Genomic DNA, 27,130 nt, shown 5'->3' on the forward strand with positions numbered 1-27,130 from the left:
AGCCTTACTGTGCATAAAGTGGACTTAAAACACCAACTCAATCAAAACTTTAAATTGTACTTTTGCACACTGTGTGTAAGAGACTAAAAAAAGCCACAGACTGGTTAGCCCAACGGTGAAAAGGGGGCAAAGATGATACAGTTGATAATAAACGAACAGAGACAAGAATTCTTTTTCATGGATTTAAACCTACGGCAAGCTCAACTACAAAACCCCTCAAGTTACCCCTTTATTAAGACCTCCAAATGTCAACCTCCCTTACGTAGTTCACCCTGAATTGCATTTTGCACACTAGCAAGGCTGTGGTGTCTGGGCTCAAGAACAGTATAATCCTCGGTGGGGTTCGGGGCCCATATATGTTTGTGATTGTCCTTTCATTCATCTCACCAATCATCATCATATTCACGGTGAAAAAAAAAACGAATTAAAATAAATCAATTAATGGAATCAATAAATCAAGTTACCTAGGTGACTGAAATCAACGTCAATTTAGCTATTACTAGGGCTCGTAAGTTGAGGACCTATAAATTGCCAAAAAAAGGACCTATAAAAAGACCTAAAAGTATCAAAAAAGGACCTACAAACGGATCCTAAATGTGATCCAAATTAATTAATAACTTCAGTTTTAATTACATAATTAATGAATAAAAAATACAAAATTCTGGTGGTATGGAACACACAGGCGAAAAAACTATATGCATAAAATGCATCTTCTTTCAGTCAAAAAACATTTTTCTCTCGTTTCAGGGATGGTTGAAATATATTTATTTCTCTTTTTTTTATTTCTTTACAACAGAAAGGATGTTTAAGAGGTGATGAACTGATGATGATTCGAATTGAGAATGGGCAGTAAAAACGTAGTCGAAAGAAGGTGAAGTTGCAAAAAAAAGGTCGTTACCTAAAAAAAGGCTAAAAAATGACCAACAAGCCAAAAAACGCCGAAAAAGGACAAATAAAACCCACCTTTTTTCTGGCCTACAATTACCCAAAATGAACATATATTATGTTGGGCCTCGTCTTCGGACACTAGGGAAAAAAAATATTTTTCCTCAGCTTCCGAGCCCTAGCTATTACAGTGCAATCAGGAGATTCGTGGTTCGATTCCGTTGTGACATGTCAGTCCAGAGGATCCTGCTTGAAACTGTACACGTATTCCAAATTAGCATATCTGTAGAAAATTGACCGTCAACAAACTTTAGTCGACACTTAAAATGTTTCAGCTTATTCCCCCAAGATGACTGAAAATAAGTGACGTCATCTAGTAATCGTAAAATTGCCCACTGAACCTCTGCATCGCATGTAGAAAGGGAAGGTTGAAATAGTAATAAAGAACAAGAAAGAATATGAGTTCAGATGAATTTATTAGAAAAATAGACATTAATTAAGTCATCATGAGAAAGAAGAAAAAAGAAAGCGTTTGTCAAAATGCACTATGAATGACACGTTTTAGCTTCACCAGCAATTTTTAGAAACAACACCGTATGGAGCTTTGGGGTTCAGGAATCCTAGGCTGCAGCCGACAGAAAGGGTTGTGCGCTTGGGGTGGCGACTGAATCTCGTTTCTGCGCAATCGCGAACGGATCGAGTTCTGTTATTCACGGGATGGAGTGCATGTGATGTGGTTTGATTTTTTGTTAGGTGCAACACATCATTAAGAATAATTTGGCGAAGGAAGAAAATGCAGTGAAAAGACGCAATTTTTTCAAGAATACAAGATTGCAATAGGTGACATTTTTCAACGAGGTTTCCAATGTACAGTCAAGCGCAAGGATGTGTTAATATGAGTTTTGGGTGCTAAAAACAAAGTATTAATGCAATCATAACCGACGCAAACAGCAAACATAAAAAAATGAACAAAAATAGTGACAACAATTCTAGTACAAAAGGCAGAAAAACGTCATAAACTCATTGAAATAAAATCAAGATGTACTACAAAAATTGAATACAAGAAATAACATTTAAGAAAGTTCTAATCTACCATGGAGAATCATTGCTCGTGACAAAGAAACAGTCCAGAACAGAAGATGAAAAAAGTCGAGTTAAGAGCATTAGACAAGTACAGGAGATAAGGAGAAATTGAATTGAACATGTAAGTCTGGACACGTGTCAGAGAGATAAGAATGAAAAAAGAGGACTATTGAAAGAAGAGGTGAAACAGATCAAGTTCTTTGTGAGGTTTTATGAAACGACGACCAAATGAGTGAGTTACAATCAGACTACCAAAGCCGTAAAACAAAGACATGTCTACTCACAATACAGTCGAGATAATTCGACTGATATCCCACAGCACACACCATACAGGCTGTTCCTGGATTCCAGAAGCGATAACCACAGCACGTAGCACCAGAGTAAGCAATGCAAGAAGAGTCCGCCAGAGTGCACGGTACAGCTTTTTTGCCGAGGAGCGAAAGCGCGTGTCAACCCGTGAAAGCCCAACAGACACGTGCAACTACCTACATAAGACTGGTCAAATGGAGGAACCCTCCATACACGCGTATTACCCTCCCCTACTGACAAAAGTACTTCTGTTCTCCCCCATCCCCCTGTCGCCGTTCTCCCCTACGGGCCCGTCCCCTTATCCAACCACCCCTTCCCCCTCGACCGAGACACACCAATCATAGCTCTGATACGAAATCGATCTAAAATACGACATGGAAGGATGCCGAGTGACGGGTGGGAGTCAGGCAGTAGGGGAAAACTGGAAAGGAGAGGTTGCTTCATATCTGCAGGTTCAATAACGAGATAGCATTCTCCCTCCACACACACACACAGACTTCCTTATCCTTGCAGCTTTATGCAAAATTTATCAGCAAACTCAATCTAGCACACCTCTGCGAAGAGCTGAACCAGCTGAAATTTAAAAGGAAAAAGTACCCTGACATGCAACAAACAAAAGGGGTGTGGGAAAGCTGACGGCATGCTGGAAGGAGGGGGAGGGGGAGGCCAAGTACAGCTGTGTAGAAAATATTTCTCTCACACCAAAAAAGTTGCCATCTGTTATTAAGGAAATCCGCGTGGAAACAATTCCCTGATGCATTCTTCATAATTGACAGCCCTTCGAGTGGTATTCTGGGAAGAACATTGGTTTCCACCTCACCGCGTGAAGAGCGTATGGGTGCTGTTTCCTGGATTGTACAAGAAAGATGCTCTGATAGGGCTGCTTAAAACAGTGATATATTTGCTATTCAATGCATTTTACAATAAATTGTGAGAAAATGCCTGTGAATGTCCTAGCTATAGTATAACATATGCAGTGTGTCACCCCAGAACACCGACAAGCCGACAGAGAAACCTTTCTTGACAGCAGGCTTCTCATTGAAGTCTCGTTTCGACGCTACGAGTCCTCGAGAAATGGTATTATCTATCCTGTGTGCATGCAGCCATGCACTGCATGCTTCATGGTTGCCACTGATGCGCCAATCTATACTCTGTCCCTGGAGCAAGTCCGCGCACAGCGGCAGAGAAGGGGGAGGGGGAATCGAGTGGGCAGAGCAAACCAGTGCACGCTGCTCGAAAGCTGGTAACTGCAGTCTTTCCCCCTCAACGCAATCCCGTTCCATCGCACGTGTTCATTGGTGGAGCCGTCTCGTGTCACTACTTGCGCAGAGACTTGTTTTCGTTCGCCTGCTCCAGAGATTCCCGGGATAATGTCTGTCAGTATACCGACTGAAAAGAGAGGGAGGGAGAGAAAGGGATAATGAAAGAGAGAGGAAGGGATAGATAAGGAAAAAAGGAAAGGAAGTGGCAGGGAGGGAAAGGGAAAATGAAAGAGAGAGGGAGTGAGAGAAATGGAAAATGAAAGAGAGGGAGACAAAGGAAAAATTAAAGAAAGTGAGAGGGAGAGAAAGAGAAAATGAAAGAGAGAGGGAGGGAGAAAAAGGGAAAATGAAGAGAGAGGGAGAGAAAGGAAAATGAAAGAAAGTGGGAGGGAGAGAAAGGGAAAATGAAAGAGGGAAGGAGGGAGAGAAAGGGTAAATGAAACAGGGAGAGAAAGGAAAAATGAAAGAAAGTGGGAGGGAAAGGGAAAATGAAAGAGAGAGGGAGGGAGAGAAAGGAATAATGAAAGGGAGAGGGAGTGAGAAAAAGAGAAAATGAAAAAGAGAGGGATTGAGAGAAAGGGTAAATGAAAGAGGGAGAGAAAGTAAAAATGGAAGAAAGTGTGATAGAAAGGAAAAATGAAAGAGAGAGGGAAGGAGAGCAAGGGAAAATGAAAGAGAGAGTTAGTGAGAGAAATGGAAAATGAAAGAGAGAGAGAGGGAGAATGGGAAAATGAATGAAAGTGAGAGGGAGAGAAAAGGAAAATGAAAGAGAGAGGGAGTGAGTGAAAGGGAAAATGAAAGAGAGGGAGAGAAATGAAAAATAAAAAAGAGAGAGAGGGAGAGAAAGGGAAAATGAGAGTGAGGGGGAGAAAGGGAAAATAAGAGGGAGGGGGAGAAAGGGAAAATGAAAGAGGGAGATAAAGGGAAAATGAAAGAGAGAGGGAGGGAGAGAAAGGGAAAATGAATGAGGGAGTGACAGAAAGGGAAAATGAAAGAGAGAGGGAGGGAGAGATAAGGAGAAAGAGAGTTAATGAAACAAAGAAGCATTAGCTAGAGTGATAGGATGTAAAATGAAGACTATGGAAGAAAGAAAAGAGAGAGGGTCTTTCCCTATGTCGTAGTGCTGACGTAGTCGCCTTGCAATCAAGGAGTCCTTGGCTCGATACCCTTTGGAGCTACATAGTGTTTCTGCCCCCACTTAAAACTGTAGGTGCAGTCACGGTTAGTCTGTCTGTGCTTAAAGTGGACTAGAAAAAAGACAGCTAAAAACTCAGAGAAAGAAAGAATTAGAGGGACAGAAAGGATACAATGAATCCTTAGGAATATGTCTGACTCTTATAAAAAGTCAGTAAATTGGAGATATGTGACTCCACCTTACTGATAAGGATTAGAAGTCGTTATGTCGTTCTGACTACACATAGAGCTCTTCAGAGGAGTTTATTCAAACAAAACTGGAAACAGCACTTTTGGAGTAACGTTCCTCTGATTCTCATGTGACGATATGGTTCTATTGGCTGGGTTATGAATCGCCAGAGCCACAGAAATTATTATAATTATGAGCCAGATACCTTAGTCCGTACGCTAAATATACTGTACAGCTTGTCAAAATTTGAACTTGGTGTTTTATCCCTAATATTTCTCTAAGAAATTCTTAAACCAAGCACGGACCTGGACAAAAAAAAAAAAAAAATACGGTCCGTTTGCCATGTGCGTAGGGTATTATCGTTTTCAAAAGTTTGCAACGCTGACAGTGTGAAACAGGGAAAGCGGGTAACTTCATTCGTCTATTACGCAATCCCTTTTCTCTCACTGCTCATTGGTGGAGCCGTCTCGCATCACTGCTTGCGCAGAGACTTGTTCTCGTTCGCCTGGTCCACAGTTAGCTGGTACAGGGTATAGACTATGAAAAACCTTGGTAAATGAGGTAACTTGAGCATTGAGGCAACAACGCCATACGCTTATACGAGTAGAGCAATCAAGCAAGGTATTTCCTTCGCAGATTTGACGCACCTAGAAGCGAAGATGACACTTTCACAGCACAACCATCCGACAGCTAAACGTGACATGATTATGATTATCATTAATTTCTGCTCTGAGTCATATAAGTCACAACGTCCATTTCTAGAAGCGAGTTTATCGACAATCGATGAGTAGCAACACAAGCAGCTTTCGCCCTAACACTAAAGTTTCCAATGGCATTATGAAGGCAGCAAAGGATATGGGAGTTGTTCGTTATATGACCTATATCATTACAAGTTCCGGTAGTGAGGGAGCCAGGGAAACAGGTTTCCCTTCAATTTATAACTTAATATATATCTTTCGCCGTTGCCAAACTGTGATGGACATAAATCAGATTATTACGGTCATCAAGAAACACTTAAAATCAATAATCCCTCCACAATGTCAGAGTTTTAGGCATGGGCGTCGATTTCCAAGACAGAAATTCAATAAGGTTCATGGGCTTCATAAAACCCTGGGTGCGAGACTGGCAAAAGCGCCTTAATGGACGTAGGAGTCAAGACTTGAAGGGCGCCGACGATATGTCTCATACAACCGTAATCTGAGCAAGGTGTGTGTATGGTTTACGAGGTCGCTAATGATTAACTGAATGCGATCACAACCAATTAATCTTTGCTGAGTGTCCATTTGTTTGGAAAACCGCCTGAACTGTAGGACATAAAATATGTATGCATGCATGTACCAGAATTTGTCAGGCACTACATGACGTTTGATGGCGTCAATGATCTCAAAGAAGCCATTCAGCCATTTCTTAATTTTGTATAAAAGTCTAGTGTTCCCGATTTTTTCAGGTATTTCTCAAGGAACTTTACTTTATGAACCCGAATCTAACCATAAAATTAAGTAGAATGTGTGATTTGTAAACAAGCTTTCAATTAATAACCGGAGATTAGATTTCTCATTGCCCTTCAAACTTTACAAAAAAATGATTGAATCAAGAGTTTAATAACAAATATATTGTAATTATTTTGGTAGAACTATCTTATCTTCTAGATTATTGTACAATTATGTACAAATACTATATTCAATATATGTAATTATATCTAATTACAACTAATTTGTACTTGTATGGTGAAATTGAACTGAAAGATACCGATTTTTTAAGTTGATTATTTGCGATTATGTAATTGATTACTTGTACTATTTGTCTATGTATGTTTGTATGTATCCTAATTGCATTTGTTCTGTTTAAAAATTTTCTTTTGTGTGTGTATGTGTTTATAAACTTATCATTTGTAAGATTGCTTATCTGCCTTCTGTAATTGGAGGATTCACCTCTGTTGAGACAGTAATTGAATAATTGAACAAACTCACGCTTAGAGAATACAATGTATGTACAAAAATGCAATGGTAAAGCACTCCCCTGTGCATTGAAACGTTCCATCAAGGCCCATGAGTCTGGAAGTAGGTTTTCACATATTTTTAATCTCATGTGGGTAAAGGGTGAGTTTTCCTTAAGCGCCCAAATGTCAACCTCACTTCCACGTACTACAGACTGCAATGTTTCAGACTAAAGAGGTTATGATGTATATGATACGGCCAGTATACGGCCAGTATAATCCTCGTAGGGATGTGTTGTCCTGTGTTTCGTCTTTGTTTGTGCCGAGTGCCACTTTACAGCCTCAGCTTTTACCATGGGTAAGAAGATTTTGGTCCTCAGAATCACGTGTTAATTTTATTGACGGTAAGGGACTGCTCCCCAAATAAAGTGATTGGTGCAAATAACTCCAGTATTGAGGGACCCAATTTTGTTTCTCAGTTATAGTAGAAGAGATGCGATAAATTGGGTGCGAATTTTTGCTATTTCCTTTTTATACCTTTTGTAGTAAAACAGGTTAAAATGGAGGGAACCTCCCCAGCTAGGACAATTTGCATAAGGATCGCCTCACCTACTGCATTGTCTCATATTGGCGCATATAGCATCCCCACTTATCTCAACCAAGCATCCTCAGCTAGGAATTTCCACTTTGAGAATTTGTTTCAAGCAATATTTTATATTCGTTTCATGTTGTTTCGAGACGGATAACACATTTCTAGTGTCTCTATGTGCCTATTTAGAGGGTTAGTATTTATTATTCATAATATTGTCCAAATACGTTTTTAGGTCTTTGCGTATTTCAGCTTACGTACACACCTCGGAAGCTAAAATCTTGTTTGGCGAGTGACCTTTATCAATTTCATGTAATATAAGCACCATTCATCATTATCGCTTCGATTGGGAAAATTAACATAAAAGAAACTGTAAGAAAGAAGTTTTTCCCCCCTTATTTTGTCGCCCATTTTCTGTTACTTTCTGCTATTCACGACGAGATGATGAATGATGATGGTTAGATAAAGTTGAGGACGGGAAACACATCACAGGAGATTACTTTCTACGATAAAATAAAGCGGCAGTAAGCAACAGAAAACAAATAAGAGGCATTTTAAGGCAAGATAATGCAAATTAGGCACCAAATCTCAAAATAGGAACTATTAAAAATATGTCATCGGGTTCTAAAAAATACGAAAATTTGAAATATTAAATACTGTGTTACACTGAAAAATAATAAAAAAGGCAAATAGGTAAATGTCAGCACTCCCACCCTAATAATAATAATACAGAAGTAATAAATAATAATAAAAAGACAAAATGAGGTAAAGGAACCCTCGATGAATGAATACTAATAAAGAATAAAGTTGGTCCCTTGTAAAAGACACACTTTTACACTTCCTTTGAAGCTGTCATGTGACTTGACCGATCAATATGATTGGCAATCGAGTCACTTTTTACATGCCACCGAAAAGGGTCACTAATTCAGTAAATTAATCAATATTAAGTTAAGATACCTTTCATTTATTTATTTCTATCTGCTATAGTTTATCCATATTCACAGATTATTTATTGGTCATTCTATCATGTTTAAGAACGACCAGATTCATATTCGGGTCACTAAATATTAAAATGGCAACTGAGATTAAAAAGTGATGTATACGAGAAAATTACTCAAACCGACGTATTAAGTTACATTATATGCGCGATTATAAAGTCCGCATTTTCTAAATATATATGCTCTCAGCGAACGCTATACATTTTTAATCATCGTCATTTTTGATGGCTTCATAACAAACTAAATAATCTTGCATCTATGTCCGAAGGGCGGCCAGAATCGAGAAATTGATTACGTATCGACTGGGATATGTGGGAAGGGTTAGGGGTGGGAAAAAGCGTTCGTAAATGCACTGGTAATTGGACGTTTGAAGTAGATACCAGAAACCCGAAGCACATTTCCTGCACTCTCCGGCGCAGAAAATATTATTTTGACGTCATTTCCTGTGCCAATACGCCGGGGCGAGATTCGGCGCCGCATGATAGATTGTCTATTCGGTTCGACAAACAAAATTTCACTTCTTTATACGCACGGACGAGCGGTCACTGTTGTCATTGGCCGGTCCGTCCCCCATCCTCTCAAAACATCCTCCCCCTCCACGCAGTCCCATTCATCCTACCCCCAGGTTCCATCCGATAGGCTCAGTGGCAGAGGATCTTCGTAATTAGCGAAACGTCTATCAGGCTCTATCGCCCAGGCTCTCACTGACCGCCGATGTAATCTAATTGAATTTAATGGAATTAAAAGCGGTCGGAATAAAAATGCGATAACGCTAACACAACGTTGGGAATGGGATAGAAAGGGATGGGCGGGCTGCGAGAGCAAAGATACTTGAAGCCCATGCCTCGGGGACACATGCGAATTTAAGCGCATATGGGGGCCTTGCTTCATTTAACAGAGCGTCTGCTGTAGATAGCACAGCACAGACAGAAAGCTTCAGCAACGTTATGGATTTTACAAAGTTTACTTATGTTATGTTATGTTACTCATGTTCAGGGAACGGATTTATATGTAAATACATATTTATGAAAAACTCAATATGCTGACCAAGGCAGTAATTTATTTCATTATTACAATTAAACTAAACGTAACGTTTCAACCTTCTAGCAAGGTCTTCTTCAGACTCTGCACCAAGTACAAATGTAACAAGATACAAAAACAGGACGATATATATACACAAACATTACTCCCCTCCAGACTATTAGAAAGTTATTCTGGAACATTCTAGCAGGTGGCTTTCCCTTGTCAACTGTACTTTCACCTAAAAGGCTAAACATATTTACTTCCATCTAGAATGTGGTTGGACTCTTTATCTCACGCTCTTTTTCCTTCATTATTCTTCCATCTTCTCTCCTCTTTCTCTCTTGTCCTTTCAACTCTTTCTAACACCTTCTTCCATTCTTTGTTTAACTTCAGTCCCCCATTCCAGTTCATTGTGTCTTCTTCACCTTTCTTCTCTATTTCCTGAAGAAGGCCTTGCTAGAAGGTTGAAACGTTACGTTTAGTTTATGTTTTATAATAAAATAAATTACTGCCTTGGTCAGCATATTGAGTTTTTCATATCATGGAAACAAGGCTTAATGGTGTTATAATTGGACATATTTATGTATAAAGCGGAAATCAGTCATATTTTGTATTATCTTTGCGCATCATGGCATGTAAAGTTGAAACATTCAGTTTTTATTTTTCATATTTGTATATATATTAAGTTTTGGCTCATATTTTAGTTATTATTACATATTATTTCTCACGTGTTGATTGGTTGAGCCGTCTCGCGTCACTACTTGCGCAGAGACTTGTTTTCATTCGCCTGCTCCAGAGATTGCCGAGACAGAGCATAGAAGATAGGAACTATTAAAGTAAGTTCGCACTTAATATGTTCCAAATAGGAACTGTGGCGCAGTTACTGTTTGTGCAAAGAAACTGAAATCAGTTTTAAAGAAGTGACATTGAAAAGACTTCACAGCAGTCAGCTTCGGTTAAGTGCACTTCTTTCGTCGTTGCATGCACTGCAGTACGTTCCCATTGCATATTCTATTCTCGCAGCCTAGTGTGTAACTCACAGCTACCGGTTACAGCCACCAGATGTCCTGCGTGCAGAGGATGAGAATGGAGCATTAGGATGCCACGAGCGAGAGACTATAAATAGGAATCCTCTCTTTCATCTCCATCTGACTTGAAGAAGCGGAGAGAGAACTTACTCCATCTTCAGCAAGTGACGAAGGAACACAAAGGCCAGTCGTTTTTCTTGGAAAAACGTCTTTCTGATCGCGTCCCGCCTTCCCCCGGAGAGTGAAAGAGGTTTCGGCAGAAGCCAGAGGTAGGAGGACTTAAAAGCGACGATTTCATGTAAAAGACAATAAACCATTCGTTTATTATCGGGCCCGGCAGATTTCACCATGATGAAGCGGAAGTTCGAGCGAGTGGAAAAACTGGTTCGGCTCATAGACGTCGCCATAGCAACAGGAGATCAAAAGAGAAAGCGAAGGTGCGGGAGGGTAAGACGGCTCTATTCGATGCACGAGGCCTGGAGTATCTTTTCCAGAACATATACCTGTTTTCGACTACTGATTCTCGCTCAACGTTCCCTTCATTTCAGCCGCTACGAGCTCCGTATTTCCGGACGAATGATTCATGCTATTCATTTTATAACACACTGAAACAAATTAAAGCATTCACACTGGTTGTGTGATGCCATGCTATTCATTTTAAACACACGGATACAAATGAAAATATTGAGGCTAAAGCTCTGTGACACACTCTTTTCATTTAAAACATTCTGCAACAAATCAAAACTTCCACGCTGAAGTTGTGTGCTGCATGTTATCGATTCCAAAACACGCTGAAACAAATGAAAAAATTCATGTTGAAGTTGTGTGATGCATGAATTCGTCTTAGAACATGCTGGAACAATGAAAATATTCACGAAGTTGTATGACGCATGTATTCGTTTTAAAACACTTGGACAGAAATGAAAACATTCACGTTAAAGTTGTATGCTGCATGTTATTGATTTCAAAACACGCTAAAACAAATGAAAACATTCACGTTAAAGTTGTATGCTGCACGTTATTGATTTCAAAACACGCTAAAACAAATTAAGACATTCGCGGAAGTTGTGTGATGCACGCTATTAATTTCAAAACACGCTGAAACAAATGAAAACATTCACGTTGAAGTTGTGTGATGCATGTATTCGTCTTAGAACACGTTGAAACAATAAAAATATTCACGATGAATATGTGTGACGCATGTATTCACCTTAAAACACTTGGGCAGAAATGAAAATATTCACACTAAAGTTGTGTGCTGCATGTTATTGATTTCAATACACGTTGAAACAAATGAAAACCTTCGCGCTGAAGTCGTGTGATGCACGTTATTAATTTTAAAACACACGGGGGAAAAAAATATAACATTCACGTTGAAGTTCTGTGATGCACGTTATTGATTTAAAAACACGCTGAAACAAATGAAAACATTCACGATGAAGTTGTGTGAGGCATGCATTCATTTCAAGACAAAGAGAAACTAATGAAAACAATTGCGCTGAAGTTGTGTGATGCATTTAATCATTTTAAAACACGCTGAAAGAAATGAAAGTATTCACACTGAAGTTGCGTGACGCATGCATTCATCTATTCATTTCAAAACACGTTCAAACAAATGAAGTCGTGTGATGCATTCAGAATCACGCAAAAACATATGAAGGCATTCACACTGACTGATGCGTTCACAGGGACAAATCTCGGTGAAATCGAGGCGAAACCGAGAATTAGCGTTGAAGACTCGTTTCGTTCCAGACCTTGGCAAAATATTGAAAACTTTCCCTAAACCAAATTTACCTTACTATGCGAATTCTAAGAGTACTAGGCGGATATTCATCTGATTACTTAGTGATAGGCCATAATTTTGTTTATAGTAAATACAAAGTCAATCCATTAATGGCAATTATGATCCTGCGCCTGCGCGAATGCTTCTATATTTAGGATTAAATTTCATTTTCATAGGATGAAAAAGAGGAACTTTCATAGAAAGGTTGTTTGCCTCTACACGCTGTGAAATTTTGTACGGTGTCACACTGTGTATGTTATTTACCAGTGTTTGGTTGCAACTAGTTACAAGTTTTTCATTTTAGAAATTGTAACTGTAAAAGTGTTACTTCTTTGCAATAGAAGAAATGTTATCAACAGTGCTTTTAAGCTTACTTTACGACACTTAATTTGTTGAGATGAAAATGTGTAATGTAGGGAAATGTCAACCCTTTGCATGCTAAGCTGAAAGGGTTTCCGTGAAATCGAAAGCAAGGAAGCTAAAGTGCGTTGAATGTTAAATTCGAAACATGCAGGCTTTTTTTGCAATCCGTAATTTCTAATTACGCGTGAAGACTTTAGTGTTTTGTTCATCTAATTGTTTTTAGTTTTAATAGTATTAATGTATGAAGAGGCTTAAATAAAGCACATGTGAGTGATTAATGATCATTGATTGCGTGTAATTTGTTTGCAGGAAATTTTTCAGCGGAAACTAACTGTAAAAGTAGCTTACAGTTACTTTTCATGTACCTGTAACTGTAATTTTCTTGAAATGAATAACCATAACTAAGTTACTTTTTGAACCAAGTAACTGTAACTGTAATTCAATTACAATTATAATTCAGAACACTGTTATTTGTAAATTTCGAGATTAGAGACGAAAGCAAGACACCCTTCTAGATCGAGACGAGACGAGACGAGACCGAGACAAGCTCACGCGGCTCGAGACGAAACCGAGCTTGTGACAAGTCTTGTCTCGTCTGGACACGATCTCTACTTAGCAATAATAGATGTAGAAAAACCGGATGAACACATGCAAGTATCATCAAGAAACTAAAAGGCAAGAGCTCAATAACCACCAATCAAGTGCAATACAGTTGTAATACGACTCCCCCATGCACAATGATACTGAACCACGATGATATCTGCAATACACACACACTGTTGTTTGTATTTTGCATGCTGATGTTTGGTTCGCAATCAACACCATCTCGCGGACACCAGCACGCATGTCGACACAGAGAGAGAGAGAGGTTATTACGTTCAGTATTGCAGAAATCAAATTATCGTTTGAATGAACACACGGTGGAGGTAATTTCAACCCAATACAATCACTAAATGCTATTTAACAGGAACGTGTATCGTGGCAAGAATGGTACGGTCATAGTTTCATATCAAAATAGATGTAGGCGGATTATATTTTCATTTAGCTTTGTGGTCATTATGCAGAGGAATGTCGGAGCAGGGTTTAATCATGAGGGGTGACACTGTCACATTTCTCTCGGTGACAATATATAGTTTGTAATGATTTTGCAACGCTAGAAGATGTTTGTTCATTGTCATCTTGCACAGGCAGCAAGTTGATAATGGATATTTTTGTATTCGTCTAGTAGTCAAACTATACCAATTCCTAACCGATACGGAAATAGGTTTATGTGGTCTCTTAATGTGTGATTAAGTTAATTGAAACAATTAACGTTCAGATAGAATTGTACCTATTCAGGATTCGAAACACTGCACTGTGCTCCTATCACAAATCGCAACCGGGACCCCTTGATTAAGGCAACGTAAATACAAAAAAAATAAAAAATTGAGCAATCTACTATTTAACTGTTGCCTTTCTAGAGTTTTGCTTCTGAAATAAATTTACACAAATATATATTCGTATATAAAAGCATGTATTGCTACCTCCCCACGTCCAATATTCTTATGAAATTGGACCTAAAAATACCAGTATATGGTGTTCGAAATTTTAGGACAGTAACAGTAATCTAGTGGGGTAATAAATCATTTTCACATACTCTAAGAACTTAGAATAACGTCCCTATGATTAAGTGAATGTATGTGTATTTTATTTGGATTTTCTATTCTTTAACATTAGACTCTTTTATATTACTGTTCAGATTTTTATAACTTTCTCGTATTTGTCAAACATTCTGTATTGCATTATGTTAATTTCATTTGTCCATTTTCTTCTTTTACTTTGTGACATTTGATTATGAGTGTATGTGTAAAGGTGCTGTAATTTGGAATTTTCTGCACTATAAATATTGCTTCAAATAAATAAAATCATTTTCAGCCAACGAAGGATTCACGCTAACTAAAGTCTAATATTGCTTTGGAATTTGACAATACAGAAGTAAATCTTGATGTTAGGTAAACGATTATATAGGGTGGCCCAAGAAAGGTAACCGAAATGTAGAACCGTTATCTAATGTGTTCGGTTACCTTTTTGGGGCCACCGTGTATATAAAATGACCATACAATTTAAGAAGAGGGAGGTTATTCAACTAGCCAGTGCAAGAGATGTCCTTCTGTTTAGCTATTACGGGTTCTAAGATCCAGGTACCTGATACAGATTTACATAAAGCCGTCGTTGAGAGCTTTTGCTGATCTAAGACCAACCATTTTTCCTTATTATTACAACGCTGTATTCAGCTGAGCCGCATAAATACTTGAAAACTCTGACGTTTCCATCAGATACAACACACCTCAGCTCCATCTACATAATACTTTTGTAGATCGATAAGGAAAAAGCGATAATGCACAAAAGAGCGTGGTTTCAGCTGAAGGAAGTTGTACGATATTATGCATGGGAATATGCCCTGCTGAATAAACAAGAAACGCTTCCACAACCCATAAAATATTACAAGTATTGATCGTGTGAATATCTGCAGAAAATAAGAAAAAAAATATATCAATTCTTGAGCATTCTCGCTTCCTGGTTTATGAGTTAAGTTGTCACATGTCAAGGCGACGATATCGAACGCAAGCCACCAAACAAATTGCAAACATTCCAATGGGAAAGAGACACGCTTAGAGCCCAACACTAGCAGTATCAGTGTTGCAAACTCAAGTTAGAAATTTGAAAGTACAATATTTCCAAGTAACTTGCTACGTTGACAAGTTCCCCCCTCCAAACTTTTAATTCTTCTTAGATTCTAATCACATAATTTTGTCAATCCTATTTGGACAGGTCTTCTGAAAATCAAGTTCGTATCAAAACGTGTTTTATGTACTAATGCAGACGCTAAATACATTTGCAAGATGACAGTACCCAACTCCACTTAATTATCAAGCAACGCTAGGAAATTTAAGCAAGGTTCTTCACACACATGGCATATGTATTGCTACAGATTTAGTACTTAAATTTGCAAATATGATAGATAGTAGAAATACATATAGAAGGAAAGGGTAAAATTGAGAGATACACTATTACGACGCAAGTTAGCTACACTGACTAAAAATGGGGAAACACATCTAGCTACCACGAAAAGACAATTTCTCTCCCCCTTCCTCCCATACACAGAAAATGGTGTCTCCCAACCTTAATGCATAAAACGATTTGTACAAATAGCTTTTCCATTTTTACCCTTAGTTTGCTGTAAACCGATTTTCGTCTGGTAAAAAAAGAGTGCACAGGGATCGATTTGTTCATAAAATTACATTCGAGTTTTATGTGAAATGTGACACGTGTGAATGTGGAAGGCTTTGAATTTCTTTAGAGGTTTTATTCCCTGCAATATTACGCCGACGATTTATTTATATACAGGGCGATTCATAAAAATCTATACCATGCATTCCATCAATATGTTAAATTAGCACTCAGAAATCCCGATCGCCTTTGGGATGATTAAATCAAGATGAGGTTTTTCACCTAAGGGTTCCAGAATCTCAATGTACTAAGTAAGCTAAACACTCCAACAGAGCAAGCGGTCAATAGGGTTGCCAGCAAGTTGTATCTAGAAATTACTTAACTTCCAGAAAACAAAATTCACGCCAATAATGTGAAGGTTTCATCTGCTTTTGACCTGAAGATGTATACGAATAATTGTCTTGTCTCCAGAGATAACATGATACATATTTTGACCAACATTTATGGAGACATCTATTGACGAAATGTGACGAATAGTTACTGCTCCAACCTTTGTTGTAAGTGATGGCTCTGTGAACACCAGAAGTTTATAATTTACTCAAATCTGTGAGCAAATATCTGCGGAGATAGGACTGGATGGAGTGACGTACGTGTACCCCGATCAAAAACAGATTGGCAATTGCAGTACCAAGTGTTATTAGCCAAATTAATGGAGAGCATTGAAATAATTTAAGAAGCAAGTTCACCTTTACATTTGGGAACTCAGTTTGCTCGTGTTATGAAGAGTCTGATTCCTGAATGTAGGGACAATCTCGTGTTAACAAAGAGTGATTTCTGAACACAAATCCAAGCTTCGAAAAGTTATCTTGCTGACCAGTAGTTTGATATTTCAAACTATTCTCATATTTTAATATAATTAAATGTAGATGTTTTCTCGCGTTAACAATTGGGCGATTTCTGGAAACAACTTCAAGATTTGGAGAGCTAACTTTCCTGTCACTTCAACGAACTGAATATAGAAGTTCTCTCGTGTAACACCCAGACCGTTTTCTTGAAACAACCACGTTTTCAAGAGCTAACGTTCCTCTCTTCTTTGGCGAACTGAATATAGAAGTTCTCTCGCGTGAACAACCAGACAGTTTCTTGAAACAACCACACGTTTTGAAGAGCTTACGTTCCTCTCTTCTTTGGCGAATTGAATATAGAAGTTCTCTCGTATTAACAACCAGTTTCTTGAAACAACCACACGTTTTGAAGAGCTAACGTTCCTATCTTATTTGTAGAACTGAATGCAGATTTTTTTCTGATGCCAACAACCAGGGGATTTCTGGAAACACACTAAGCTTCGAAGAGCTAACTTTCTTCTTATCTTCAAAGAATTTAGTTCAACAGTGTAGACATCCTTAAGTGCCATACACTAGATAAGTTCTGGTTGCAAACTCGAGCTTCCAAGAGCTATCTGTACTCCGCAGGGATTTAAAGCTCGCAACCGCTTCCAGAAAATACCCGACTGATAACATTAGCTGCTGTTGAAAAAGACCGAACATGAAGATAAGATTACACACAGCATGGCGACGACGTGGAAATTACATACTGTTAACAGCATTACATGAATCATTTCCAGCAAATCCTGGATACAATTTCCCTGCACCAGAAAAAGTTCTTCGGTTGCTATGGAGTCTTGTTGACACGGTGAAAGGCTTCTTTTATTGCCTCCTCCTGAATAAAGAGGGAGGGAAGGCTAATGAAATAAAGGAAACTTCTATTTTCTTTTATGACTGCAAAGGGTTTCTAAGCACTGCATCGGAAGCCATAACGGAAGGTCTTGCTACTCTTAACACAGGACCCCCAATTGGGAAACAGGAATTTTAAGATCCGAGGCATATACCTGGGAATCATGGGCCAACGAACCGTTGTGTAACGCATTTTATTTGCAGTATTTTGCCAGAATGTGGTTGTTTGGTCCTCACGATTGTGACTGTAAACAAAATGAAAGGGAACAGGAAGACAGAGGAAGGGAGAAATAAAGTCCAAACGTAAAGGAACGGAAAGGATGCTTTGCGTCTTTAGTAACAACACTATGACCTTGTTATTACTGTTATTAATTTTTGAGAGATCTTTCAGCGGATGTCTGGTGTACGAAGTAGGAATTTCGTCCAGTATGCTTTCTTCAACGTAACGCCATATGAAATCAGAGGTTCCAGGTTCGAACCGTGATCCGCTGTAGATGCATGGTACTGTCTCATTTGATGAGCTCAAGCCGAACAAGTAGAAAAGGCATACATTACCGAAATATAAAAAAGGAAACAAGTATGAATATACTAACCCTGGTATTTTTCCGCAGCAACATGGGCTTTGCATCTGTCCATATCCTTGACAATATCGATACATCGACATCGCCTTGTAATCAAGGTGTCTTGGGTTCGATATCCGGTGGTTTGGTTTGGATCCCACTTTAAACTTTAAGTCCAACCTCGATTAGCCTACCTGTGCATAAATTTTACCTTAAAAAGCTTTAAAAACGTTCAACTCTTTGTGAACCATTCTTACCAACTTTGCTGGAAAGATTCCTACGTGAAATCTCCACCCCTGGAATCGGACCAGGATCTTACGAGCGACTGAATTGTACTACTATATCCTGTCCCAGCTAACTGTGGAGCAAGGCTACGCATAGCGTCAGAGAAGCGAGGGAAATCTATTGGTTAGAACAAAGCAGTAGACGCTGAGGGAAGGCTGGTAACTTCAGTGGCTTTCCCCCACTCCACGCAATTTCGTTCCTCTCACATATTCATTGGTAGAGCCGTCTCACGTCACTACTTGCGCAGATACTTCTTTTCGTTTGCCTGCTCCACAGTTAGCTGGGACGGAGTATACTTTGCATTTTCTTTATTTAATGTTACTTTTCTGACCCAGTAGGTTTATTGCAACGTTGAAGGAGGATGAGATGATATTAATGAAGTGACGAACAAAATGCAACACCGATGCCCTCGACCTCCGTGGCGGAATGGTTAACATAGAGCGTCACGACGGTATTGGTCCTGGGCTCGAATGCAGGCCTGGGGCATGGTCATTCTTTGTGAGTACATCATCAATATCATCATATCATTAATCATCCGTATCGTAGCAATTAGCCAAAAGTGGCTGAAAAGCGATGCTAAAAAACAAGAATCAAAAGACGGATGCCCTGAGTAGGAACCAGAAATGCTCGTTGTGAAATCGTGACCCGAAAACTCAACATGTTTGACTAGCAAAGCCGATACCGCTGTTACTACCATTTCTAATAATAATAATAATTGAGGAATTGGATAGTTGGGGATTGAACCAGGCGCGTTTGAGCTTCAGGGGCATATTTCGAAAACAAAACACAGGAATGCCCTGAGCCATGAAAAACAAATTGAAAACAGGTTTTAGCCATGATCCAATACAGCTAACCTTGCAACGGGACAGAAGAGGGAGATGCAGAGAAAACACCCCCTCCCCCCCGCTTCAAGAAAATCCCTCTTGCAAACTCCTTGTGTCGTATCTTGAAGGCGGGCTGTCAGCGTTGGCTCAGGGACCCACCCAGCCTCCTTTCGCGGAATCCGCCTCATCACAAAACTCAACGTCTATGAAGAACCGTCTGGGCCGGCGAGATAAACCACCAGCCAATGGGCGGGCGGCTGAGAAAAGAAAAGGAAGCGGATACGGACAGGAGAGACCTCTGTTGGGAAAATCAAGAATTATGCACGTCTGATTTTCCCCTTAATATTTTTTCCCTTCCCTATTTTGATCCTCTTCTTTCTCTATGTAAAAGGAAGAAAAAACACATAAATATTTCATAAGTGAGCAATTTCTTACTCTCGGGAACAGCCAAGAATGAAGTGCGACAGTTCGACGTGTCAACTGTCACGCAAAATCCATTTTTTTTGTCGCAGTAGCGGGAAACGAGGGGAAAATAGTTCTTTTGAGGTTCCAAGAATCTAATTTTCGTTATCGCGTGGTCCTTGGAAATTCTTTTATCGTTGGCAGGCAGGAAAGAAAACAGCTCTCCCCAAAATATTGTTTTCTTCTACTAAGGGTAAGACGCAAGCCCCATAATGCCTACGGGGACTGTACAAAATCTTTATAGATTCAGCCACAGCTAAGGAAACACGTCAGATTATGATAAGACCAGTTGACATGCTTGTAAGTTTTAATACCAAAATTTCAATGAACAGTAAATGTATTTACTCTCTGGCAACAGCAGATATGTGTCGTATAATGCCGTGGAAAGTAAATGCATTAGATCTATATGATCCATCAGATCGATTGATGCATTAGAGTGAGTTTCTTGGGCTTTGCCAAGAATCAGGTTTGCAGTTTGATGCATCACTTGTAAAGATAACGCCAAGATGTATCACATGGTGCAAGCGAGTATCTTCTACCTTTCTCGAGATGTACTTAAATACATAATTTGATGTGTTTTTTATGCACATTCCTGCATCTTTCTCGATGATGCACTTCAACAATTGGTCTGAGCTACTCACTTTATGCATTCTTTTCGGCTTATGCATTTACTTTTTTCAAAATGCATTAAGATTGATGCGCTTTCTGCTACATGAATCGAGACAGTTAAAGCTAGAAATTTGGTTTATTTAAATTGATCGTGCCTGTTCTTTACAGTGCAGCAAACGGAACAGCATCTGATACAATCACCCTTTGATGTATTTATCTGTATATTTTGATGCACCAAAATGCATCATTAGCAGTTTACACACTATAATGCATTATTGGAGTAAAAAACATTATATTTGCGAAATTACGTAAGTTTTTACTGCAGTTTTTATCTGGACCATTACGGCTTCGCTTTTATCTCTCACTCTCTTTCCTAATTTCTCCCCGAACCCCTTCACTCCCATTACCAGCACCCGAAATCGCACGACCAATCAGATCCCTCGCTGACTGCCGCTGGATGGAGGGAGGCCAGTGGATAATTGGTTTCATTTTCAGTCGAGCAGGCACAGGGTCCCACTGCTAGATGCGAACCTGTCATCCACCGTGGCTGTGTCTTTCCTCATCCTATTGGATTCGCAGCGTCTGGTCGTGATGAAGTGTGAAACAGATCCAAAACCCGTGTATCGGTCCGTTGAGTTGCTGAGTTGCAGTTGTTGTTATTCGAAAACGATATCTACACCTTGGCTTTTTCATCTCACCTAGTACTAGTTGAGAATACACTCAATCAATGCTCTCCTCACAGTTTCTGTAGTGTGTTTTCGTCACGTTGGAAATATTTTGATTAAATCTTTGATGCATACGCCATATTTGTCAAACTACAAGGCGTTCATAAATATCTTCCTAGGGCCTCCCCGATGGCGCAGTGATAGCGTCGTCGCCTTGTAATCAAAGGGTTCCGGGTTTGATACCAGGTGGAGGCACATAGTGGTTCGAATCCAACTTCAAACTTTAGGTCCAGTCCCGATTAGCCTTACTGTACATAAAGTGGATCCAAAACACCAACTCAAACAAAATAAACAAACAAATATCTTCCGTGATATTAAACAGTCTTGGCATCACTGTCAGTAGCAGTGTTGCCACAATTTGAGTGCACAAAATCCCTTTGCAAGGGACAAAATTTTACTTTCTCGCCCGATTTTCCCCTTTATTTGAAGGGATGACATAATAATAATAATAATAATAATAATAATAATATCGTAAAACGTCGTAGAGCGCTGTGCTAACCACTCCACCACGGAAGTCGACACTACAGTATTTGCGACGCAACACTTTTTACAGTACACTAGAAGAAGATCGCTCTACATTCAATATGAAATTGATATAATTTAAAACTGTGAAAATAAAATCGATAGAAAAATATTTGGACCTAAAAGGGATGAGGAGACGGGTGACTGAAGAAGGTTACTTAATTTAGAACTGCTTAGTATGTATTCCTGTCCAGATAATATTCGAATATTTAAATCAAGAATATTTGGATGGGCGGGCCATGTGGCACGAATGAGAGAGGAAAGAAGAGTTTACAGGATTCTTGTAGGGAAACCTGATGGTAAGAGACCTGTAGATTTGATTGTTCTTGCCCAGGACAGGGAAAGATGGAAGACTTGTGTTGCTCCAGCCATAAACCTTCGGGTTTAAGAACGGTAGGGAGTGGGTGAGTAAGTGAAATTATTTATTGTCAAAATTGCTGTTGCTCTTACCGTCAAGTCACGGTAAAAATGACCGTTATAATGCGAGAGCAAGCATACACCATTGTCAGCCATCTTCCGCGGCCCCTTTAAGGCTTCCATCGGGGAAGATGTGCAGAATATTTCAAGTCAACTCTCTCCCAGTTTCCATAGAAAGGAGCAGCTGTCTGCCGCAGACGCGGGGAGCAACAGTTAACAATCAGGTGCCTAATTCTTCGGGAAGTTTGGCGGAGTTAGAGGGAGCGGTGGCCGCAAGGGATCGTTGGTTCGTGATCGGAAACGGTAGGAGTTATTTTGTCACGCTTCGCCGCGTTCTGGAGTCTGCGACAGTCGTTTGACCGCGGTGAAGGATCGTGACTGGAATCAGATTTCGTGACGATGGAGACGAAAAAGGACTCCAACCTCTGCATTTTTATTTTAATCCTTGTCTGGAGGCGAGGAAAACAGCATTGTACTTTATCCTCTCTTCTCAGGGCTGAAAAAAGAACTGCTTTCCGGACTTTGCATCTTAAAAGTCTCTTGTACTCGTTTCCTCAAAATGAAGTTCCATCTCTGTGGGTTTTAGCTACCCAATGGGTAGGTTCAGTTGCAGCGATCGACGTCGAATAATTACTGGAGAGTAAGGTTGAGGACGAGGATAAGGTGATGGGTGATGGACAAGACACAATTCATGGTTTGAACCTGGCAGTACAGATAAATGTACTCTGAAAACGTAACTAATTACAGTTAGTTTCTATTTTTGGAATTTTTATCACGCATATTAGACACGATCAACGATCAATTAATAAAATAAACATATGTATAATTGCTAGAGTGCTGCAGCGAGAGGATATCGCTCCAGCGCCAAATAGTTCTCACGGATGACGCTAGATAGCGTACGGAACGAATAACGCTCGAACACGCAAGACGAGTGATATACACTTGAAGCCCAGTAGTACACGTATAACCTTAATCTATCTGTGGCAGTTGGCCCTCAAACATTGATCATGAAGTAAAAAACGCAGTAAAATTGAAACTTAAGCGAAGATATTCATCGTCTCCATGTTAAAATGTAGTTTAGCCTATCTTACCAACACAGTGATACATGAAAATGAAATAGATGATTGTGGGCTGAAACTGCCAGGACGGATAATTTACATGTCTACGATTATTGTCACATTAAAATGATATCCCATTTTAAACGCTCGAGCGTGGGAAACTCGAACGAGTATATGAGCGAGCGAAAGTGGTTCAATGCAGTACCCTAATACATGTGTTTTATTTTGTTACTGGTGCATAGTATGTCTTCATATTTAGTCTATTATAATAACAAATAAATGCTTGATCAAGGATTCGGCTTTGCATGAATTATCATTCATTTTATTTTATTCTATATATGCATATATTTCACACACTTTTTCTATTTAAAAAATGGCCATATTCGCCTTCCTTGCCTTAGGTGATTCCACAAAAATCATGCAGTTGCGGGCAGATTCGGAAAAATGTAAATATGCCAGAACAGCCTACAACTATGAAATATTCTTAAAAGAAATACAGCAACAACTGGAGAGAGAGATGTGTGATGTGCGACCTTCATACGTGGGGAGTTAGTTGACTTTTGTGGATGTCAAGATCGGCCTGAAGTTTTCTTGTGGGATGTCTTAAAACGAAAAGTCTTTTAAATATATAATTTCCTTATTTCTTTTTGTTCGTACTTCGCAAGTCCATATTTCAAGACCTTGTATTGGCTTATTATTTTTATTTTTAGTGCTTCACAGGTCTCTATTTAAACCTTTCAAAACCTTTTATATGATTCTTTCTGATTTGTAGTGCTTTGCAAGTCCCTATTATCCTCTTTTAAAATCTCTTATTTGCTTCTTTCCGTTTTTGATGCTTTACAAGTTTCTATTTCCCTATTTTACAGCTTTGCATTTGCATATTTCTGATTCTTAGTGCTTTAGGAGTCCCTATTCCCTTCTTCTTAAAACATTTTACGAATATTTTCTTATTTCTGGTTTTTAGTGTTTTGCAAGTCTCTATTTCCTTCTTTTTTAACCTTTTATTTGCTTATTTCTATTTTGTGTTGTCAAAGTCCCTAACAATTTTTAAAATAATCTTTTATTTACTTATTTCTGATTGGTCCACAGCACAACTTGTTTTTGAATTATGCTTGCAGAGCAAACAGCAAAGTACAATGATAAGAATCGGGTTAAAATTCAATAACTTTCTCAAGTCCTGCAGGAATCCCATTTGTTGAAGGGATGAGCATTGTCTTAAGCGAATAGCTGGCCGCCTTCCAAGCATCAGATCCTTCCCTAACCCTCTCATCGAAAGTTATATAGTTCGGAGGGGCAAGGAGAACACGTCTTCCTGAATCAACACCATCGCCGAGATCTCTCTTCCTCTCCCATTTGACTTTCCCTATGGCCGGATATAACCTCTTGACGAAATGTGACCGATCGGGCATCCCGAGGGATTTTCAGAAGATTTTCTCCCCACTACAACTTTTCCATAACTTTCCATACCATCCATCATGGATCCCGGGTCCCTAGCTGGGTAGCACCATGGAAAGGGACTCATTTTTTCTCCTCTCTCTCTCTTTCCCTCACTTCTCCCGAACATCTCGGAGAAAGAGAAAAAAAGCCATCATGATGTGGAGTGTATGGGATGGCTTCTACACAGTTTCCTAAACCAGAACTCATACGCTGGAGTGAAAGACTGACAGACGGCAGATTTGAGGGATTTCTGCAACCCTTGAAGGGGAAAAGATGAGAGATAAGAAGGAAGGGATTTGCTTGCACCATTCTCTAGAACATGTGATGCAAAATACTCAGCGGATATTGCACCGACTCAAGATCATATCTGTGTCTCAATGCTCTGAACACAATGCGGCTGGATGATGGAATGGATTAGCAGCGCTTAGGGGCCTTGTTATTGAATGACGGATTAGGGTATATGCCAAAACAGGCGTCCAAACAGAATAGAAATGTGCAATTATAGTGCATGAACAAAGGGTAAATGGATCTAGTTAAAATGCGCTGAAATAACCACTTAGGAGGCACAGGAATTCGAAACGAGGCCGACAAGAGTGGAATATGCATTTGAAAACACTTACAGACACAATGTGTAGGCGCTCAAAATGCATTACAATTGAAGATAGCGCGTAAATGGGGAGAAAAGACAGTTGCAGTAACGTCAAAACTAAGAAATCCGTACATAAATGCATTAATTGAGGGAAATGGATACTTGAGAAGCAGCAAAAATCAGAAATATGAAAAGAAAAGGTTTTGAAAGAAAGAAATAGGAACCTGTAAAGTAGTAAAGGTCAGAAATAAGCCAAAAAAAATTTTTTGAAAGAAGAAATTAGGAACTTGTAAAGCTAAAAGGATTCCGAAAGAAGAAAATAGGGACTTGTAATGAACCGAAAATCAGAAATAAGCAAATGGAAGATTTTAAAAGAAGGAAATAAGGACCTGTTAAACACTATAAATAATAAAGCACATAAAAATAATAACAACGGAAAATTGAGATTTCGAATACATACATAATGCATTAAAGTCATTAGATATTTGCGCATGTAAGAAGAATGTATATATATCACTCAGCTGCAAAGTATCTATGTTAATTCAAAGCTTACTTAAACGTCGATGGTTACATAAAGAAAAACACTTATTAATTTGTGTTGTATTTCATTCAAATCTCTATATAGAATATATAAAAATGGATGTATGTGTGTATATATGTGTGCATGTATGTGTGTTTGTTCCAGCATAACTCTCGAACGCCTGGAGCGATTTCAACAAAACTTGGAACACGCATCACTTGCAATCTCGAAAGAAATACTGTGGGGGTAAGACACCCCTGGCACCCCTAGGGGTGGGAGTGGAAAGGGGTGACATGTAAAAACAATCGAAAACGACCACTATTAGTGTGGAATCTACAGTTTTCGGGGTCGCTATGATGAATAGTGACTTTCCCAATGCCGTTAAACTTTCCAAGACACTCCTGGCACCCCTAGGGAAGGGGATGAGATGTAAAAATAATCGAAAACGACCGACATTAGTGTGGAATCCATAGTTTTCGGTGTCGCTAAGATGAATAGTGACACTCCCAATGCCGTTCAACTGCAAGACACCTCTGGCACCCCTAGAGATGGGGGTGGGAAGGGGTGATATTTAAAAATAATCGAAAACGACCGATATTAGTATGGAATCCATAGTTTTCAGGGTCGCTAAGATGAATAGTAACACTTCCAATGCTGTTCAGTTTATTTATTCTTCCTCTTGGAGATGGAACTAAAAATGTTGTTCATAAATTGTTGTTAAATTTAAATTATAGTGAATTTGTAAAAGATAAGTACTTCATAATTTGTATACTGTACTTATGTTTTTAAATACCTGTAAATAAAATTAGTTACATTTTACGCTATACTTAGAATTCATTAAACACCCGGGCAACGCCGGTTAATCAGCTAGTAACAGAAATAATGGTCAACATTTTATTGTTTCTGTTATATTATGAATAAAACGTTCATAATGCTCCTCCCTCCCACTATGTTAATATAACAATATTCGTTCCATTGGCGTGTGGCACAATAACGGATGGAATTCTCTACGATACGCTGGCATTGTTTTCTAAACAGAGTAACAAAGTGTGAGAATCCCAGGCTCATATCTACAAGGAAGAGACTACCAGTGTTTGCCATGGAAGCTGTTTGATCGTGCGTCGGACTCAATTTTGGGAATTTCCCCCCGAAAATCTCATGATTCCCAAAACTCACCGTAAACAAAACTGTGGGAGGAATTCACAGGGATGGGAAGAGACAAGTTGTTGCAAAGGCTGTGCGGATTTGCCAGCCGTGGAGGGAAGCAGAGAAGGGAATGAGAGAGAGAAAGTACTTTCTCCTCTTTCCTTCTACCAATCTCGCAGGCAGCGCCAACTGGTGGGGAGTTGAGAGCTGAGCAAACATCGAGAGTAACTAGAAATGCCCAGATGGGGAAGAGGTGGAGAAAATGGGGAAAGAAGGAATTGATGCTGGAAACAGGGGAGAGATGCGTAATATATAAAGACTCCATGGAAGATCCCCTTAATGTATTACAAGTGCCTTCTCCTTGAGAATATATGCACGAGAGGATGCTTTCAGAAGGACGTCCACGTTAGA

At 39.3% G+C, this 27,130-nt stretch overlaps 1 protein-coding gene across 17 annotated transcripts in view; it reads right to left on the reverse strand.

The window, feature by feature from the left end:
• Positions 1-27,130, reverse strand: part of bru3 (CUGBP Elav-like family member bruno 3) — a 725,341-nt gene that overhangs the window by 292,522 nt on the left and 405,689 nt on the right. For 6 of the 17 annotated variants that reach the window (XM_083128176.1, XM_083128179.1, XM_083128188.1 and 3 more), the window contains exon 1: positions 2,253-2,472. The exons of 4 other annotated variants lie outside the window; for them this stretch is intronic. In XM_083128176.1, coding sequence (XP_082984302.1) covers positions 2,253-2,297 — 45 coding nt within the window. In that variant the 5' untranslated portion in view covers positions 2,298-2,472. Of the gene's footprint in view, positions 1-2,252; positions 2,474-27,130 lie in introns of those variants that run through there. 7 more of the 17 variants (XM_083128180.1, XM_083128191.1, XM_083128189.1 and 4 more) reach the window with 3 other exon arrangements.

Source organism: Lepisma saccharinum, chromosome 9 (genome assembly GCF_977018435.1).
Source record: "Lepisma saccharinum chromosome 9, izLepSacc3.1, whole genome shotgun sequence".
NCBI lineage: Eukaryota > Metazoa > Arthropoda > Insecta > Zygentoma > Lepismatidae > Lepisma > Lepisma saccharinum.